The 21,530-nt window shown below is 32.2% G+C and overlaps 1 protein-coding gene across 5 annotated transcripts in view; it reads left to right on the top strand.

Annotated features, from left to right (window-relative positions):
* The window catches only part of LOC143258400 (sentrin-specific protease 6-like), a 67,614-nt gene that overhangs the window by 7,862 nt on the left and 38,222 nt on the right, over window positions 1-21,530 (top strand). For all 5 annotated transcript variants that reach the window (XM_076517290.1, XM_076517289.1, XM_076517292.1 and 2 more), the window contains 3 exons: window positions 5,278-5,428; window positions 16,527-16,668; window positions 20,094-20,196. In XM_076517290.1, the coding sequence (XP_076373405.1) occupies window positions 5,278-5,428; window positions 16,527-16,668; window positions 20,094-20,196 (396 nt within the window). The remainder of the gene's footprint in view (window positions 1-5,277; window positions 5,429-16,526; window positions 16,669-20,093; window positions 20,197-21,530) is intronic.

Raw genomic sequence — 21,530 nt, 5'->3', positions numbered from 1 at the left:
GTTGATTTAATATGTGAGATAACAGTTTTGTTTTCTGAAGTATGATTTTGTATTTAGGCAATAACAAAATGATGTCATGATTTTCTTTAATATTTTGTTAATGAAATAATAATTATCAGGTTCTTAAGCTATTCAAGCAGAGTGCTGTTGCTAGTGTAGGACAAATAGGATTTTAGTTTGCATTTACAGAAATTTTGAATATAAGATTGTAAAGGTCATATTTCAGTATACAAATTCTTGGTTAAGTTTCATTTGGAATGTTTCATTAAGTCTTTGGCTTCTTACATTAAGAAGGAAATTGAGTTGTTGGAAAGGATTTAAAGGAGGTCTATTAAGGTAATACATTGAAAGGAAATGTTAATATCTCAGAAATTTTCTCTTGTAAAAGGAAAAGTTTAAGAATTGTGATTGAGATGTTTAAGATTCTTAAAGTAACTGATAGTGCCAATGCTTCTCTTGTTATTGTATTTAGCAGTGAGAATGGTAGGACAAGGGAACATGTATAAATTTTGGCAGGGTGTTAGTTTTCTATGAGGCTACAGTAAAATTAAATAAACTTAAGGAAAGGCCTGAAAAAAGTTTAAATCGTAAGGGCTGACTTTGAATTTTTCAATCTAGATAAGGCTATTTAAGTAGATGAGATGGTCTTGGTAGGCTAGCTGGCCTCTTGTTGTCTTTAAATATTAAATGGAACTTAGCAGTGTGTGCAACATTACGTTTCTCATTTCCAGCAACTATAGTTGATATAGTTTTGTTGCATTTCATCACACTGTGTTTTTGTTACTGTATGTTAACTGGTGATAAATTTTGTTACTTCATATGACAAATGGTTATCTTCTCCATTTTTAAATGTAGAGACAAACACTGCATAATGGTACTTTAATATAGTTTCAGTGTCTGATGTTTTTTTCTGAGTTTGAGTCTTCATTCCAGATTTAAATGATCATTTTGAATTTGCCTTACTGATATTTAAGGAATCTCTTCATATTATTTGGTTTCTCATGGAGATGTTTCTATTCTGTTATTAGGTTACAAATTGGAATGTTTTGTTTGTTTTTTTTCATTTTGGGAGGAGAGACAGTAGCTCTAGTTTCTTTGTAAGTATGCACATTCAAAATGGTTTTTTGCCATCTGATTCTTGCTGCTGGCCAACATCTTCACATTCTCAGTATGCACCTTCAGCATGTGTCTGTGCTAGTTTTTCCTTGGTTTTGTTATTTCTCTTGCAATTAGAATTCATAAGTAAAACTATTTTATTTCAGTATGGTGTTGAGTGAATCGGTGCTGTCATAATTTACATGTTCTGTTTTTCAATGTCATCAAACCCTTTGCCCTTTTGGTGACATTGTTATCCTGAGGGTCACTTCTTTCTCTGGAGTAGTCATTCAATATCCCATATGTTGCTCTCAAAACCAGAATATTTGTGTGACATGCATTTAAGTTAGTTTGTATCTCCCTTATGCCCTGAACAGTTCCAATTTGAACATCTTATTGGAGCTTTCTTGTTTACAAAGCAAGACTGATGTCTGTTTATGGCATTCTTCAATTGTTTCTTTACAGTTTCTATTGTAATTTTTATTCATTTTGCTGTTCTATTCATGGATTTTGAATTTAAGAGCACATAGACTATACTAAAAACTTGTTTGAGACTAGTAATGTTTTGTATTGTATGCTGCTCTTATTTAATAGCTATGGGCATGTATTTTTATCTCCTTTTACCTTTTAATGTTATTTGATGTTCCTATCATATGTATTATTGTTTGTGGTGCTTTCAATTCACACGACTTTGTTGTTCCTCCACAGATTTCAAGTTGTTTTATATTTATCCTAATAATTTCTTTTGCAGTTTTAATTATGAAATTCAAGAGTGTGTTAAAGCAGTTTTTGAAAAATTAGCAATTTTATTACATGGCTAGACATAACCTGTTGTATAGAAAATTTGTATTTTCTTCGCTTTTGATTCGTGTGCATTACGTTATTGTGATGTTTTTTTGGTATATGGTTTAATGTTGCCTATACGTTGCTTTGTTTTGTTTCATTTGGCTAGTTGTTTTGATGTTGACTCTAAATTTCTTTGTTCTAATAGTTCCTTTGTCTAGGTAGTTTGAAGTTGCTTATATTCTTTCTGATCTCCAGAAATGACAAGCAGTTGAGTCAAACTGGCTGTTAACAATTACTGGTTGAGATTGGTTCCAACTTCTCACTTAATATAAGAATTTGAGGTCTTAGACTAAGCCCTAAAGTTGCTGGGTTACCATTTTCCAGAAACTTCCATTCCCTCTTTCTGTTTCTCTCCACCTTTATAATGTTTTGTTCAGTGTATCAAATTGTTTGTTTTTTTTTCTGACATAAAAGTTATACATTATCACCTAGCTATACAGCAAGAACAATTATTCTTTCAAATGTGCAAATCAAATCTTTCTCTGTTTCTTTAAGTTATTTCCAGAATGTGTTTCACTCATAATATTGATTACCAAGCATCCATTGAGTACTACTTTTATCATTTGAGATAAGTTGAGAGTACTTTTTTGTTTGGAAGAGAGACTACCTTAAAAACCCACAGCAACAACTAACTGTTTGAGTTTCATGGGACAGTTTTACAAAAACAATTAAATACAGTTGAAATTTTTTGATCTGAGTTTCACCGTGTGGGTATTTGGGTATTGATGTTAAATACCCAGGAGGGTCAGGTACATTCTGTGGTCTAGATAATTTTGAATCTCTTGCCATTAGTTTGCAAATCAACCACCAGGACAGTACTGTTAGCAATACCAAGTCACCAGGTTTGCTTACATCTGAAGTCGATTTTTGTAAGTTATACTTTACCTATTTCTCAAACCTACACTGTCTTCCAAGAAACCAAGAGTTGTGGAAGGTGATGTTAGTGTTAATAAGTGTAAGCATAAATTGTTATCTATGCTTGAAAAGGTGGAACTACTAAAAAATTAGATAAAGGAACTTACTTGAAGGCTTTGTGTGAATTCTATGGCATTGGCTCATCAACAGTTTTTATGATTTTAAAAAACAAAAGAAGCAGATTTTTTAAAGTTTTTTGCTAAAAATGAAAGAAAAGTTTAAAGTGTTGGAAAACTTTGAAGGGTTTAAGATGCAAGGATATGGACAGTGCAATTATAAAGTGGTTTAAGCTCAGACACAATGATGGTGTAAGCATTTCAGGTGAGATGGTTATGGAGCAGACCAAGGTTTTTCATCAAGAACTAAAACTAGACTATGACTATGAATATTTGCAAGGATGATTACACAAGTTTAAAAACAAGCATGGTATTTCACTACATAGTGTATGCAGTGAAAGTGAAGTGTTGATACAGAAGCTGCAGCAAAGTTTGTGGATGAATTTGCACAGTTAGTAGCAATGAAAATTTATCTCCAGAACAGGTGCACAGTACCACTGGAACAGCCCTGTGTTGGCATTGCTTGCCACAAAAAACCCCTTGACCAAGATGCTGAGAAGACTCCAGTTAGAGGTAAGGATCCAAAGGAAAGGCTAACAGTTCTTGGCAAAAGCAATGCAACTGTCATACATAAGTACAAGCTCATGGTAAATGGTAAGAGTATGCATTAAAAGGGCCTTCAAAGAGGTGAGAATTTTTCCAGTTAGCTATCAAGGTAACAAGAAAAGGTGGATAACAATGCAATTATGTCTTGAATGGTTTAAAAATTACTTTGTATGGGAAGTTAGAGCACACTGCAACTCTTTTGTCTTCGATCTGAAGTGTAAACTTGTTTTGCTTTCAGATAATTGTTCAGCCCATCCCAAACCATAACTTTTAATAAAAGATAACGTTATTGAGCTGTACCTCCCTTCCAACTGCACCTCTTTGGTTCAGCCCTGTGACTAGGGCATATTACATTCACTGAAATGTAAATACAGATTAGAGGTCATGCACTGTTTGTTTCAGTGAATAGTGGAAGCCTGTTGCAACTTTTATGAAGGATTTAATGTAAATGATGTAATATGGTCACTCACTTCTATCTGGGATTTAATATTATCACATATTTGCACGACTAATAACAGCATTACAATTTTTGATATTGGAAATAAGGGTGATGCAAGTAAAGCTGAGGAGGAACTATGAACTTGCTGTATGGAGACACTACCTTACAGGTTATAACTCACAGTACAGAAATTTATGTATATATGGGATGTTAATTAAGTTAGTTTTCTTAAATGAAGGGTTGAGTGTCAAAGATGATTTATTTTTATTAAACAAAATATTCAGGAGGTAATAAACAAAATGCAAAAACCTTACACTAGGCCTTGTCTAATATTTTTATATCTAGGAGCCAATCCAGTAAATCAGGAAGCAGGTGTACCTAATCTAACTTCACTACTGTTTGTATGGGAAATGGGGGGGGGATTTATGTATATTTATTTACTTTCTCAGCAATGAGTGCATACTAAAAATCACGTTATATCAACAACCATTTGATAATATTGTCAAAACTAACTGCCTTTGATCCAATCTTTGTCTTAACATATGCACTGATTGGTTAAATTGATAGAAAGAAGAAAAAAATTTTGTGAAATTAATAATGTGTTGTGCATCATGAAAAAGTGTTGAATAAACCATTACAACCCTAGAAACAGTTTTATTTAAGACTTAAAGAATGCAAAAATATCAAGAGTCCAGAACTGTTCTAGATACAAGTTCTATTTAGCACAATTCTACACGAATAACACAGGATAAAATACTGGGTACTATGATTACATTTTGAGATGCCATGGTGACCTGGTCCCTGTGATTTGTCAAGGCCTGCCTTATATTGAAGTGTTGTATTGTTTATTCTCTGTGCCTTTAAAAAGACTTTGTTATTCATATCATAATCCCAAAGACAAAATGTATAGTACAAACACTTAATCTGAGATGGTTTCCAAGCTAATTTTGTTTCTGTGTATAAACTTTCACTTTTGGATAACAAATGTTAATGTTTCAGCTTCCCATGTTACATAATGTAGTAACTTCCATCCAGTTTTACCTCTTCAGTGATAACTAAATTTGTAATATTTTGCCTATTACGAACTCCATGTTTTGAAAATACTTGGCCTGCACATGTACAGCAAGTCCATATATAATAGGTTATGTTGCATGTTTTCAATATTTAATCATTATCTTAGGGTATATTTTTTAAGTTTCTAGATATGTTATAAATGGGTTGATAACTTCCTAGTATACCTTATTTATATTTAGGAATACACATTTTATACATTTGTATGTTTTGAGCATGCATTAAGTAGTTATTAAACTTTATTTTCAGGAATTGGAAATCACAGTTTAGGTATTTGCAGCCATACAGTAGTAACAAGACTATGGCTACAACCTCATGCTGTTGATGAAGACAGCTTGTTTATAGGTATTTTTCAACATATCATGGATCCAGTTGCCAGTTCACATACACCAGAAACTGAGTGAGTACATATACATGAAGTTTAAACTAATTATCTTGTGTGTTGAAAAATGCTACATAACAGAAACATATGATCGATCGTTCATTGTTTGTCTGATTTTTTTTTCTCTACAGAAATGTCTACATTCCTGAGAAGAGAAAGTTACAAATTGTCATGTCTTGCTAAATTACAAAACATTTGCACACTTTTTTTTTGTCTGTAATAAAATTGAGATGCATAAACACCTGGTGGAACATAGAAAGTTTTTGGGGATATATTTTCTTTCACAATTATTTCATTTGATTACCTTAGCTAGTTCATAATAGCATTTTGCTTTTATGTAGTGTGAAAGTACTTGTGTTCAGAAGAGGGAAACATGTATAGAAAGATGCTTTCTTTTTATCCAATGACTTGGTGGTAAACTTCAGGACCTGTAGTACTAAAATTTGGGGTTTTACCAAAAGATATTGGTCAGATAGTTTTTTGCATAGCCTTATGGTAAAATGATCAAGTCAAACAAAGGTCTAGGTTGGCAAGGATTTTGTACAAGATACAACAACAAAAAATGTTTAATAAATGTGAATAAGTTTCAGGAATTAAAGTTTTGTGAAGGGGAGAGATGTGCTTTTTTCAATCCATAGTTTGAAAGAGATTTTCACTTTCAGAGAGGTGGCTATTTTGGCCGAAGTTGAGGTTATTTCCATTACTAAATTTGACAGTACCATAGAATTCCCAGGGAAAAGCTTTGAGATGAACATACTTGTGGTTGACCAGTGTAATGTTCTCAGTTTGTGTAACAATTTTTTTAGTTTTTGTAATTATCCTGTCTTTGAGCTTCAATTTCTACATTTCCTTCCATATTTAAACATTTCAAATACAAAAAAAAAAATCTGTCTCATGAATATGGTTCCACAAAGTATGTAACCACAAGATATGCATGAGATCCACTCTGAAGTGCATGTGTATCAATACTTATGACATTATAACTTTTAAGAGATCAATGCATAACCAATCATACAATGTCTATGTGAAGTACAACCATTGCTAAAATAATATCACAGCAAGGAAAAACATCGATATTGTAACAGTGACTGCACAGTAAAATCCTTTAATACAGTTATCATGGCTAGACAAATATTGTGCTTGCTTTCTAGTGTTCTAATACAACTTAAGCATGACTTAGGCTGGCATAAATGACTTTGATTGGACACACAAATAATATTGAATACAAGAGCAACAGAATTTTGGAATAAAGCGGGTAAAATATCAAGTTTTGTACTGTTTTTAATGACCTTGACATTATCTGAGCGAGTCATTTTTACTATGTTTGCAAAACTAGTTTGCTGTTAACAGATGCAAAGGAAATAAGTTTCAATAAACAGTTTATACAAGTACAGTTTTGTGTACTTGTTGTTAACTTTTTTAAACAGTTATACAATTTTACTTTACAAATAATTGTGTTTAGGGAGAGAATATACAAAATATCTTGGTTACTGAAAAGTTTGTACTGTTTTTTTTCTAACATGAGAGATTTTTAATGGAGAGTTAGAGTTATGCTTGTTACAGATCAACTATATATTTTTCCAGTTTTTGCTCGTATTTGCTTGTAAGATTGAAAGAAAGCTAAAATTTAAATCTACTACATCCCATCCTTTTGGGTCAATTAAAGTGTGCATATCATGACATTTTACAGTGTTACATTCAGAATTTAATTAAACTTTGTTATTAATATAAATGAATAAATTTCAGTGGATATGTAATTTATTAATCAGATTTTTTTTTATATAGCTTTTTGGAAAAAATATTTAAAAAAATAAATTTTCTTTTGTGTGCCACATGATATGCCTGAGGTTCACTTTTTCCAGTTCACAATTTTCTAAATTTTAAGATAAGCTGAAGAAGATTCCATCCATTTAGAAATACACACAATGCATAATTACAAGCAGGAAACTGAAAAATGAACCTTTTACATTCTTGATCAGTTAAGATATTCATAAATTTGTGAAACCCACCAGAGAAGCTGTTTCACTTTCTCTCTGAATTTCAAAATCTCTTACCAACCTACCTTGTATAGCTGATGGACATATTTATAACAAGTTGAAAGAGTTTATCTTCTGTTTAAATTTTATAATTTAATGTCCAATTTTGGTACCATATCTGTTATTTGAGGAGTATTCTTTAGTTTGTGTTAAATATATTTGCTGCTCAAAACAATAACAAAATATTTTTAAACCTGTTTACAGCTTACTGAGAAAGCCATGTAAGTTGTAGTTTTGGGATAGTACTAGTGAATGATATATAATTTTTTTACCAAAAAAAAAATCAAAGAAAGATAAGTGCATTTGTTTTTGAATGCAAAAATATTGTGAAACTTATCAGTCTAGCAAAAAAGTCTGAAGCTTTGTTCAAATGCAAATTGCTGTTATTTTTTGTTTGTTATACATCTTTAAATACAAGAAACTAAAATATTGAAATAATAAACTTTTTAGCTCTGTCCAACTAAACTAAGTAGAAGGCTTAAAATTTCACAATGTCACATGAAGTGAGAAGCATGATTCTCACATGTACTATTTATGTTACATCTATGAGTTAAACATCTGATTAGCTCCCACTGTGATTTATTGCATTTGCTGTTGGATTACTTTTATTCTTCTACGTACAATGTAAATCAACAAAATCATAAAATTAAAGGAAAACAGGAATAAAAAAATAAACATTTGAGACTGTTATTATAAGTAATTTTAAATTTTCTGATCAATATTGTAATTAGTGCAAAAGAAAAAAATGGTCATTTTATTTAGTGATTTTTCAGTTTTTTGTTTCACTGAATGTTGACTTCTCTGATTTTGTGTTAGGGTAGAGAAGATGTACATAATTGTACTGAAAAAAAAATGTATCATTATGTGAGGCCTTAGGAATATTAAAACAAAGTTTTTGTTCTTAATATTTAACTCATCTTTTACTAAAACTAATTCAGTAATGACCTTTGAAATATACACAAAGATCTTTAGTACTAAAAGGTTAAATGTCTATTTTTTCTTATTCAAACTGATAAAAGTCAAGACTGAAATGTCCACAAGAAGAAAGGAATTTTGTATGTAGTTGAATGAACATTGTACTAAATATTTGTATTACTGTTAAGACTTTCAGGGTTAAAAGTTTTCAAAATATTCACCATTATAAAGTTGTACTCCTTCATGTTGTGTAAAGTTATGTTATTGGCATGGTACCTACCTAAAATGTTAATTCTTTTGCAGTGGGCTTGTTATAATGTACATGAGTTTGTCTACACATGTGCACATTAAGTATTTGCACTATAACTTTTGATACTGCATGTGTATCTTCACAAAATTTGGTAAATTTTAATAAATATAAAAAGTGTATTGTATTCAAAAAATCAGATTTTTTAATTAAATATTTTTGCTAAAGTTTGTGAAAATAGTCTGTGCAAAGTGATTTCATATTATGATTTAAAAGATTTTTCATCCCAAAAATCTCGTATGTTGTTTGTGTAATCTCTAAAACCTCCGAAATACATTTCAAATGTTTGTTTTCAGTGAAACTACATATTTTATTTTCTATACTATAACTATGTGGGGTCTGTCACAAAACCAACCTCATAATCATCATTAACGAAAAAAAATTGTATAAAATGTGTTTTATTCATGCTAGAATGACTGCATATTATAACACGGAAATACAAATGTTTATTCTCTGTGTGTGCGTGTGTATATATATGGACGTTATTGAATTACATCCATATGAAGCCAGATGAGTAAAACATATAATGAGGAAGGACTGCATTAAAATCAGCAAATCCCAACCTCTGATTAATTATATTATAACCATAAATTTTAAGCCATAAACAAAACCCATTACAATTTGTTTAATTTTAATGTGTTTTGTTTATGGCTTAAAAATTTATGGTTATAATATGAACATGTATATTTTGCTATATTGATTTTCCTGTCATACCTACCTAATATTACATAGCTTGCAGTGCACATTCTCTCAGGCCACATATCCAGTAATATAAAACTGGCCTTTAGTCATCCCTATCTTGGCTGTGTTTTCGTGGACTAGTATTTTGTAATATAGTCACATTTCAATTATTATACATTATATTTGTATATAGATTATTACTATTTAGAAATAAATTATTAAACTTATTTTTCTTCTAATATGGAACAATAAATCAAGAAGTAAAGCAATTATTTCTTCTCCCTATGACCTTTGTACACAGTTGCTGCTGGACATAGGTCACTAAGCCTTTTTAAAATTTCACTTGTGGAGGATATCAAACAATTTTAGGTTTTATTTGTACAGTTAAATAGCCAAGAATTTATACATAATTACATTTATACTGTAAATTCCATTGTAATTCATTAAGATCAGTAACTAAGATATATTTAGATTTTAAAAAACAGGACATTTTGAACAGACTAAAGACACAATCTACCTCCTTGAGACCTTGGATTGAAAGAACAAAGTAGCTCTTTCAAAGATTATGGGGTCACCATGTTTGATTTAGTACATGAGCCAAATCTCAAACAAAAATATGAGGTCCTGATTTTATATTCTAACTTGATAATACACTGCTGGCTAATGAGCATGAAGAAAATATATGCATTTTGTGTTGCTAGACTCAACCACTTATTTAAGTAGAGCTTTGAAAGATGAAAATAAGAAAAGGGAAAATAAAAATAAACTGTTTTTAGCATTTAATAGGGAAAATGTGAACACTAAAATTAGCCTGAATACTAGCTGGTCAAAAGTAGGGCTGCGACGATTACGGACTTTTGTAACCGGTTAATCATGTAATCGTCACAGCCCTAGGAATTTGCGCGTGACGGCTGCACCGAACGTTAACAAAAACTCTAAAGGCTTTCAACAACAACAACGAAAATTCAACCAAACAAAAAGGCAAGCAGTTTGTAAAATCGCGATAGGCAAACATACCAATGTCAAGGTCAAATAATGGAATATTTATACGCAAATGTCGATAATCGTATTGTTTTCCCTCATTTACTTTTCTCGGAAAAAAATCTTAGATTTACCGGTTAGGAAATCCGTAACCGGTTAAGAGCAGTAACCGAACCGTAACAGGTTTATCGTGTAATCGTCACAGCCCTAGTCAAAAGTTTAAAACCATACCAAAAATAAGTCCTAAACAGGGTAGGAAATGCCCAACAAGAGGTCTCGGTAGTGAGTTGCACGGCCATCATTGCAAATAACTTCAAACAATTGCTTTGGAATGGTCGATATAAGTGTTTGCAGAAGGCAGGCTGGAATGTTATTCCAAGTGGTGAAGATAGCTTCACGAAGATCATGCACCGTTTGGAATTGATGTCCGTTTTTATAGACTTCCCTTGCCATCCACCCCCAAACATTTTTAGTGAGGTTCAGTACGGGTGAACACACTGGATGGTCCAAAAGAATCACTGTATTCGTCATGAAAAAGTCCTTTGTCTTGTGGGCATTGTGGATTGCAGCGTTATCCTGCTGAAAGATTCAGTCATTTACACACAAGCGAAGGCCTTCAGTCAATAAGGATGCTCTCTGCAACATGCCAATGTAGCCAGCAACTGTTTGATGCCCTTGTATAACCTGAAAGCACCCCAGATCATGATGGAACCTCCTCCAATGTGTCGTGTAGAAAATGTCTCTGGTGGGTTATTCTCTTCGTGCCAGTAATGTTGGAAGCCATCTGGACCATTCAGGTTAAATTGTTTCTCATCAGAGTACAAAACCTTTGTCCACTTTTCTACATCCCATATTTGGTGCTTTTCAGCAAAATTTAACTAAGCTGTTTCGTGGTGTGGAAGGAGGCATGGCCTTTGAAGATGTTTACGTTTTTTAATGCCTTTCTCTCGTAGATGCTGTCTTATTGTTCTTGAGATGCATTCTGCATCCATGAGGGCCTTAGTCTGGTTCGACGATCAGCTGGTGTCTTGCTGGACAACCCATCGAATCCTCATGCTCAATGCCGGTGAAATTTTCTTGGGCCGACCACTTGAAATTCTCGTTTTGTATCCCTCAGGGTCTTTTAAGAAATTTGCAACAGCAGTTTTACTATGCTCAATTTCACCATCTATGGCACGTTGAGAGAGACCTTGCTTTTGCAGCTCAACAATTCTGCCATGTTCAAACTCTGCCAATTTTTTAGCCTTTACTGTGTTTTTACACAATGTAACACAGGAGATGTCGGTGGGAAATATTGACAACGCTAATGAACACAAATGACTAAATTTTGTTACGTGTTTACAGATTAATGCTTCGTTTCAGTATGGTCTTAAACTTTTGACCAGGTAGTATTTCATCTAATTTTATAGTGTTCATATTTTGCCTGTTAAATGCTAAAAAAGTTTATTTTCCATTTTCTTATTTTCCTCTTTGGAAGCTCTACTCAAATAAGTGGTTGAGTCTAACAATGCAAAATGCATATTTTTTCTTTATGTTCATTGGCCTTAAGATTTTGGTCAGCAGTGTATTAGTAATTTGAGTTCCTAATTTGTATGGAAATTATAAACTTGATATATTGACATCACAAACATCTAATTTTAAACAGTGCTGCATGCAACATAGCACTTGACTCATCAAAATCAATATTTAAATGTTCTATTAATATTTACTTTTAAATTAAGAAATTAACACATATAATAATAAAGCTTGAATTGCAATCTACAGTATGATTCCAGACTTACTGACATAAGTTCATAAAATAGTATTTCAATAAAAATTTGAATGCATCAACAAACATGATGACATGGCCTTTGAACCCTGACCTGATGTGAAAAGGTTATTGGAAGTCTTTACAGCAACTAAATGTTTCAAAGGTCCACTTAGAGCTTATGGTTTTGTTGGTGGCATTTCATGTACTTTTAAATGCTTTCCTATGAGAGAGGAATTATTGAAATAAGTGTGATTAGAAAATGTTTACTTATTCCTCTTGATAGTGCTATAGTTTTCAACATCTTCAACCACATTATAACAGTTTAAGAATCTAAAGAAAAGACTACGCATTGGTCACAGTTTTTTAACTCATCGTTTTCTTTTATCTGGAACTGATGCACCAGTGTGTAGTTTGTGTAACACTCAAATCACTGTAAGCCACATTTCCCTTTCTTGTCATCGTTACGCCTCTCAACGACGGCACTATTTTAAACATGTTTTTTCCCAGAGTTTATCTGTCACATTGGACAGTGTTATTGGTGATGGTGACACTGTCCACCTTGATAAAGATTTTAGTTTTTTAATGGCCATTAATCTTTTTAATCTCATTTAAGTGTTGGATATTTATTCATTACACCTTTTTAATTGTGTTTCCTTTTTCAAAGTTTCAATCTCTCTAGTTCAATTTGAAATTGGAAAATGGCCAGAACATTAAATAACTCGACACCAGGACTGGAAAGGCCAACTTCAGGTGATTGACGCTGCTGTTTGAACTACCCGTTAGTCGTCCTGGCGAGTTGTTATTCCAATTTTGCTGCATGTCTTTTAAACTTTTATTACTTTACCCTTTGGTACTGCCCATAATGACACATAACTCAGAACCAGGACTGGAAAGACCAACTTCAGGTGACTGATGGTGGTTCTGGTACTTGCCTGTTAGTCTTCCTGGTAGGTTATGATCATTGCCATTCTGCTGCAGGAAGTCCTTTACAACTTTATGGACTGGATGTCAACATCGGTTTTATGCAATTTTCTGTTTTTAATTGCTGTTTTGTTTTTACTTTCATTTACTTTTACAAATTTTACTACATTTACTTTACTTTTACCTTTTTACTGGACATTTGGCTACTCATTATTACGATTTTGCTATATGTCTTAAAACTTCTATTTTTTTACACTTTGATAATGGCTGCTGTGACACACAACCTGGAACTAGGACTGGAAAGGCCAACTTCAGGTGACTGACGGTGGTTCTTGAACTTACCTGTTGGTCTTCCTGGTGGGTTATGATCATTATCATTTTGCTAGAGAAAGTCCTTTACAACTTCTCTTACTCTGCTTTCTCTCTCACCATTGTAAACTAGGTGTCAACATTGGTTTTATGATTTTTCTGTTTTTCAATGATGTTTTGTTTCACCTTCATTCCCTTTTCTGTATTTTACTACATTTAATTTGTTTTTACCTTTTTAACGGATGTTTGGCGCAGACAGCCTAGCTGCTATGTGCCATAAAATGCTAAATCAATCAAATCTGCAAATATAAATAAAACTGAAGTATCTACCACATCTTAGATTTTATTAATTGTGAGAGTACTGCTCATGAATTGTCAAGCATGACAGTACAATCTGCTGAAAGATCTAGTTATATCATTCATATTTTTTTGCCCTTCAGAACTTTGAAAACAGATTTTCACACATTGTTGATTGTAGCACCAAAGCTTGTATTCCTCATAGTAAACTGTCAAAAATAAGTAAAACTGTGTTGATGGCAGTATAAGTTACCTAGTTGTTCAATAATAATTTTACTCACGTTCATAAATCTCTTTGAAAATAACTTTAGAAATTAATAATTCCTGTAATAAATTAAACTGGCTCTTATTTCATGTGCCAAGTTTCAAGACAATCTATTAAGAAATACCCAAGATAGTTCCAATTTTGACTGATTTTCTTCCTTTTTTTTTTCCTTGACCAGAAGTATGGAAACTATTTAAGAGAAAAACATGCTTTAATATTTATGAATTTCTTTCAAATATGGTACACTGATAGGTCTTTTCAGTATACAATTATGAGTATTATTTTGTTTAAATATAAGCCACAGTGCAGTTATTCAACAAAAACTGTATAAACTACTTGATTTTGACAAATATTTTAGCACAGAGTCATGAGGTACTGGTCTAACATTTTTACTGCAGCTTCACCTAAGAGTAAAATTAGATCGTTTAGTTCTTTGTCATTTATGTTAAAGACGGCTGGTTTAGAACAACAAAAAACTAACGTGAAAGGATGTGCAGATACACAAGTATTGGTTAGACCAAACAAACTAGATCAGCAGTTTCTAGCCCAAGGTGGACAGCCATTATTGATTTTTCATTGGAACCTTTGCAGCATGAGAATTAAAGGAATAAAATCATAATTGTCAGCCAAACTGGTGGCTACACTTATAGTATGAATAAGAAAATTACAGCTAATATTCATTCATTAGTGAGCTACACTGTGTATTTTACCCACCATTGTGCTGGAAGTTGAATGGCTGTGTTGATTTTAAAATACTTCATGTGTCTTTTGTGGTGTTAAAGAGTGCAATCAAATAAAAACACATTTAATATTTATTTTTGATAGCAAATTGTAGTGTAAGGTTATCTTATTTTATATATTTCTTGAAAAAAATAGATGTGCTTAATTCCCCCTTCAACCTTCACCTACTTATACAACATTATATAATAGCTATTAATATCTGAAAGAATGTGTAGAGGGCATTTGAATCTTATCTACCATGATTCTTGCCTACTACTACAATACTAAATAATTGTTATTAATTTCTGAAAGAAATGGGTGATGGGAATTTGGCCTCTTCGGATCTTTTTCCTAGGTCCATGCCTTGTTATATGGCATTAAAGAATGTTATTAATTTATGAAAAACAGTGGTTGGAGGGTATGGTCCCGTCTCCCCTAGATCTTCACCTCTTTATACAGCTTTTAAAAAAATAGTTGTCCAGTTTTAGATTAGAAACATAAGATAATGTTAAAATGGTGAATTTACACTTAAATATATAGAAAGTTGCCTGTGGGTACTTACAACCAATTATTTTGCTCCTAGTTAGCAGTTCAACATTATATAGTTTTATGCATAACAAATAGTATTTCGATTACTTGGAATAATTGAGTACAATAAGTAATTGAAAATCCTTATTTGGATTAGTTATTTTTGTGACATTTAATTGTAATTTAAATAAATCAATTGTTGAAATAATTTTAAAACAGTAATGACTGGAAACACTAATTTTTATTAGTTGATTATTTTCATGATATCAATTGATGTAATTGTTCACAAATGATGGGTTGTAACTGTAATTAGAAATACGATATAGATGCCAAGAAATAATTTTTGCTTTTTTTAACATTAAAGAATTAGTGTTCTTTTAGCTAAAAGAAATTTATGATAATTATATTTATTTTATTTATGAATTTAAATGATCAGAAGAAACAATTGTAAAATATATCCACCATAACAAGAAAACATATCAGTCATCTACCTAAACATAATAAGTCATCTTTTTTAATGCAATCAAAATATTAGCCATAGTGTCTCAATTACTTTGTCAAGTATGCTTATTAAATAAATACTGTAACAAAATTTAGAATAAGCTTTCCTGATACAATATAATAAGCTAAACCAAAAAACATCCACACTCTTTACTCATTTGTGATTCTACAAGCTATTCACATTTTTGTTTTTGCACTGTTCTTCATCTAACATCTTTTCTTGCTTTCATTTTTCCAGATTATATCCATTTTTCTTTTCTGTGCATTTCTCTTCTGTCATTCATTGTTTACCACAGTGTATCTATACTTTACATTGTATATGAAATCAGTCTTTGATAACTTTCTTTTTTGAAATATGCATGTGCAGTGTTATATAGATAAACACAGCTAACATTCTTAACACTAAGCAGCATTAGATATATTTTTAGATTTTCTAACTTCTCTTTTTATTTTTAAACCCATTTTTATACAGTAAGTTGCAATAACCCAGATTTCACTTCTACAAATACAGTTACTCTGTTGAAAGGTAGGATTTATGTTATTGGTGTTGCATCATAGAAGATGGAAGGTAAACAAAATATGAACCAATAAAACTACATCAAAAAATAACATGGCCATGTATTGTCCAAATCTGTAACAAAAATGTAAAGTAATAACCTAAGAATGTTTACATTCCAAAAATACGAACACTAGTATGTTGTATATTTTTGGGAAATATTGATAACTTCTTACATTAAAAAGGAATTACAAAATATAAATTCTGTTTAGAGTATCCCATGTGAAGAAGAAACGGTATTTCTCACAGGTTTTTGAAAGTCCAGTGGTAGTAGCAGACAGTGGAATAAAGGTTTGCAAGAGCTCTATTGATTTCTGAAGGTGATGTTTTGTCTTTTCTCCTGTTTCAGTGAAATAGTTTTTATCAGTAGTATGTCTGACAGCATGGAAGAGGAAGTACAAAAAGATCCAGGGAGCAAGAAGAGACAAAGTACACATCTGAAGAGAGCTTTAGAAAAGAGTAATGATTGGCTGTCTGCTGATAATGAATCTGTAAGTTTACATATTACTAGATTTTCTGCTGTTTTGTTTCATTGAAGTTATAGTTATTCAGTTTTGTTTCCTAAACCTAATTGTTATTTTTTTTCTTAACTCAAACTTTTTCATAATCAGATACAATTGAAGGATACAGAGAAATTAAATGTCTACTTGGAATTGTTGATGCTGAGTTGAAAGTAAAACTTTGTACTGTGGTAAGAGTTACTATTTATAAGGTTAATCACAATTTCATTTATATTTATTAAGTTTGAGAAATAAGTTTGAGTTGAAAGTAAAAATTTGTACTGTGGTAAGGGTTACTATTTATAAGGTTAATCACAATTTCATTTATATTTATTAAGTTTGAGAATAAATTATTTTACCAACTGAATTGGATTGGAGGAGAAAAGCCAGTATCATATCATAGCATGTATAGGTTAGAAGTGGCAAGCACTGTACTGAAACACAAACAGTTGACCATGGCCATTACATTGTTTGGTTTATTGAAAAACTAATGGTTTTAAGTATACATATTTTGTGTGTTGTTAGTTTCATTAATACATTTGTAACAGTTACTTTAAGTGAGTTTTATTGCAATAACAAGTGATATGAAGTATATTTACTAGAATTCTTACACTATTGTTTACCTTTTGAATGACTGTTTCTTTAGTGAATCTTTCCATATGGGTCATGGGTCAAAGACAGTGTCATCACATTGGTTAACTTGCATTACATATTCTGTTGCTAGTTTGGTATCAAACTGTAGAACTTTAGAAATCTTGTAATGCAAAATTTAGTATTACATCAGGTCATCCCTAAAGTAATTTCTGATTTTAGATTCAGAAAAAGAGAAAGGATTTTAAATGCTTTTACTATTATTTAATAAATAATGTATGTTCCATTATTATTAATTACTTCCTGCCAACAATTCACAAGCTTCTGAATACCACTTCTATAAATTTCTTGGTGCTTGGGAGAAAAGAATGTAGAGAGGGTAGTTTTGACATCTTCATGTGTTCCACGCTCTTTACCATCAAGATAGTTCTGCAAACTTCGGAATAGATGATAATCAGATGGGGCAATGTCTGGAGAATAAGGAGGATGTGGAAGTTTTTCTCAGTCTAGTTCTTCAATCTTTGCTGTTATGATCCTTTCTGTATGGGAACATGCATTTATCCTTGTATAGCACAACACCTCTACAATTTATCAAAACAAGCCTCTTTTCTTTCAGTGCAACATTCAAGCGCTCTATCTGTTGACAGTAGAAGTCTGATGTAATCGTTAAAAAGGGTGGCAGCAACTCAAAGTGGATCATATCAACAAGGTTGATTGATTGGGTGATTTGGTGTTTTATGGCACAAAGCAGCTATCTTTGGTATCAGCTATCTGCACCCACATCAACAACATTCCACCAAATGCTTAACAAGACTTTCCTAGGGTGGAGATCCATTTTAGGCTGTGTTTTAACCAGTTTACCTGCAGTGAGCCATTGTCTGCACTGCTTAACATTTTTATAAAATATCCATTTTACATCTCCAGTCACTAACCTGTCCAAAAAAGTGAGTTACGTTCACGAGAGTGCAGAGAAGTGCAAATGTCCACTTCTGTCAATTCATGGGAGATCCATTTTCCAAGTTTTTACACCTTTCCAAGCTGTTATAGATGATGGTAAACTGTTGAATGGGTTGAATTGAGCTTCTGTGTTAGTTCTTCAACTGGTACAGTACAATCTTCATCAAGTGCAACCAGCAGCAAATCATCATTAAATTCAACAGGATTATCTGAATAGGGCACATCACTTGAGCTGTAGTCACTTTATCTGCACCACAGACATGTTGAATGTTTTGTGTAGCTTATTCTGCACTGTTGCCTTTTTTAAACTTGTAAAGCATTATATTCCTAATGTGCTCCCTGGACACATCCATGTTTATCAGGGTTTATTTGCTTTATGATCTGAAAAAGTGGAATTATGTTAGTTTCTTTTATTTGTCTGAACATTTTTATACAGGTTCTACTACATATTTTAGTCATTAAAGTCTTGTACAAAGAAGTGATGATGCACTTTCTGTATTAAATTTTCAGGCATTATTTATGGGAGGACCTGATACATTATTGAATTTTTTTAGTTTAAAAGTAAGTATTAAAAACACAAATCAATATTTGTGTGTCATGTGGTATGTTTAATGCAGCAGTAGTTTAAATTAAATATTTGTGATGTGAAAATACTGAATATATAGTTTTGTATGAATTAGGAACTCGAATTACTGATGTTGACAAGCTAGAACACAAAGTAAGAACCTCATATCTTTTCTGTTATCTGAGGTATTGCTCACTTACTCAGTCAAAAGATAGTGGCTCCCCTCACCTCTTATCACTTTTGAAAACACTCCCTCATATTCACTTGTATGTGATGGGAATAACCAGTCAAAAGCTTACTGTCCCTCTAGTGACTTCCTCAGCCATTCTGAGTGTTGTCACATCTTTCTTTCTAAAGAAGATTCCAAGCAGGCAGGCTGTGTCTTTATTATGTTTGAAATTTCATATTTTTGTAGACTGAAATACAGCAGAGTTACTAAACTTGATAAATTATAGTGGAATTCTGTGAAATAATTTATGATTTTTGGTTGTTCATGTGTATGCATGCATGTGTGTGTGTAAAACAATTATTTCCTTTCGTATACTTTGTACAAAATTTTAAGAGCAACCATATATGAAGGTCATAACTAGAAGTTATAGTTGTTTGTAAATGCTAATAATCTGTATACATATAATGTATAATAATTGAAATGTGACTCTTACAAAGTACTTCTCTACTCAGATGCAGTGAAGACAGGTTACTTTGTAAAGACTAAAAGTCAGTTTTATTGTTAGCCAGACAACATGCGTTCATACATGTCTGAATTTATAACTTTCATTTGACTCATTACATAATGAGCTATTTTGAAGAACAACAGTGCTATGTTTTTGATCAGGGCAATGGTAAATATTATATAATACTGACTTCAGCACTGCATGTTGTGAAAGGAGCATCGGAAAAGACAGAAATCAGAATTTATTTTTTGTGAGCTAATCGTATCAAAATGCATTTTATCAATTTGCACCAATATACTGAGCACATGCTATGCATTCACTTGCTATAAGAACATCAATTGTCTGTGTCTATGCAGAACAGTTTTTAGAGAGATTATGAAAATTAGGATGTGGTAGATCAGAAATGTTGAAAACCAATACTGTCTGCATTTTGCTATTTTATGATTAATTTTCTTACCACTTACAGTGGAAACACATTGTGTACAATAACTTACAGCTTGCAGTTCATTTATTTCTAATCTGTATAAGAGAAAATACTGTATTTGTTATTTTTTTCTTTGTTGGTTATATTTTTCTAATATCTTTAATTAACACACACAATACATTGAATTTTTGTTTTTATTTTCAAGGGAGTGCACCCTATCTCTAAAAAACCTGCATCAAGAACTCCTAAAAGAAGAATCAACATCAAAAAAGTGATAGGAAAAGACAAAGAAGCTTCAAGTAATAAAGGTAAACTTAACTGTTTTGTGCAGTTGGTAAAACTTAAACAGTTTAGTTTTCTGTGTTTGACTGTGTGCAACACAGACTAAATAACAAACAGTGTTTTGATTACTCTGAACTCATTTCTTTGTATTGGAACAAATAATGTTTAAAGCATTAGGAGAAATTTAAAAAACTTCATTAACTTCTAATGTCTTCCACACGTCATATTTGTTTACATTGAGGATACTAATAATAAATTGACAAACAGTTTATAAGCATAACTAGCATAAAAGCCCATCAAAAATGGCTGGAAACCATAGAGTTTTAACAAAATCAAGTTTGTCTGTACCTCCAAAATGCATTTTTACTTCACGTATTTCATCAGCTACAAGTAATTCAATAATCACCTCATTTCTCTTTAAAAAAACATACAGAAATGAAATGTTATAGTAAACAAAAATTTATGTACACACTGAAAGAGATTTAAATAGGAATATTGAGCTTTTTTCAGTGAAAAGTAGAAACAGTGTGGACATTCCAATAAAAATTTTTTTAAAGGTCAAGTAGGTAATATGTGTTAAAATATCAAAATAATATATAAATTAACATTTATTTACCATTTAAAACATTTTAAGTGCTGACTGTAATGTTAGTAACAGAAGGCCTGTGTGTAGTATAATTTAAGTATTAGACTTAATACATAACCCCTCAGTGTGGATTCCTGTACATGGAGAGGGGACCTCCTGAAGAAAGTTCTGTTCTTTCAGTTTTCCTCCTCTGGGATCTGAACATCCACCCACATGATTGCTGTGTGTGGTGACCCATGAAGGGGAGGAGAGGATCCTGGTGGTTGAGGGGTCCAACCCTAACACAGCACTTTGACCTGTTATTGTGATGTTATTGATAGGAGGGGTTGCCTCTCTGATCACAACCTTTCTCTTTTCAGTACTGGTTCTTCTACTTATTTTCATGCACCTAGTTAGTGCTTTGCTGTTATTGATTTCTCAATTTGCTCCCATTTACTATTTTCCCTCTTTTCATGGAGGGTTGACAATAATCCACAAGGCAGTGATCATTTTTCTATAATTTTGAGAGAGACTGGCCGTGGCCGATACCACCCGACCAGCATGCCCCAGTGGAAGCTGGATCAGACAAACTGACCCTTTTTCATTGCTCTTGTAGAACTTGATCATGCCATCGTCTGTAAACCCTCAGTAGATGACTCTGTAGTATAATACAGTAACTGACTGTATTATACAAGCTGCTGCTCAGTGTATTCCTAAAATCTCGACACATTTTTCACGATATCCTTGTCTGTCAATGACTTTCACATCTCATGTCAGTCGTAAAACATGAGGTAC

The sequence above is a fragment of the Tachypleus tridentatus genome, chromosome 8 (assembly GCF_004210375.1).
Source record: "Tachypleus tridentatus isolate NWPU-2018 chromosome 8, ASM421037v1, whole genome shotgun sequence".
NCBI classification, from domain to species: domain Eukaryota; kingdom Metazoa; phylum Arthropoda; class Merostomata; order Xiphosura; family Limulidae; genus Tachypleus; species Tachypleus tridentatus.
Note: the sequence above shows the minus strand (reverse complement) of the source record. Positions and strands in the feature narration are given on the sequence as shown.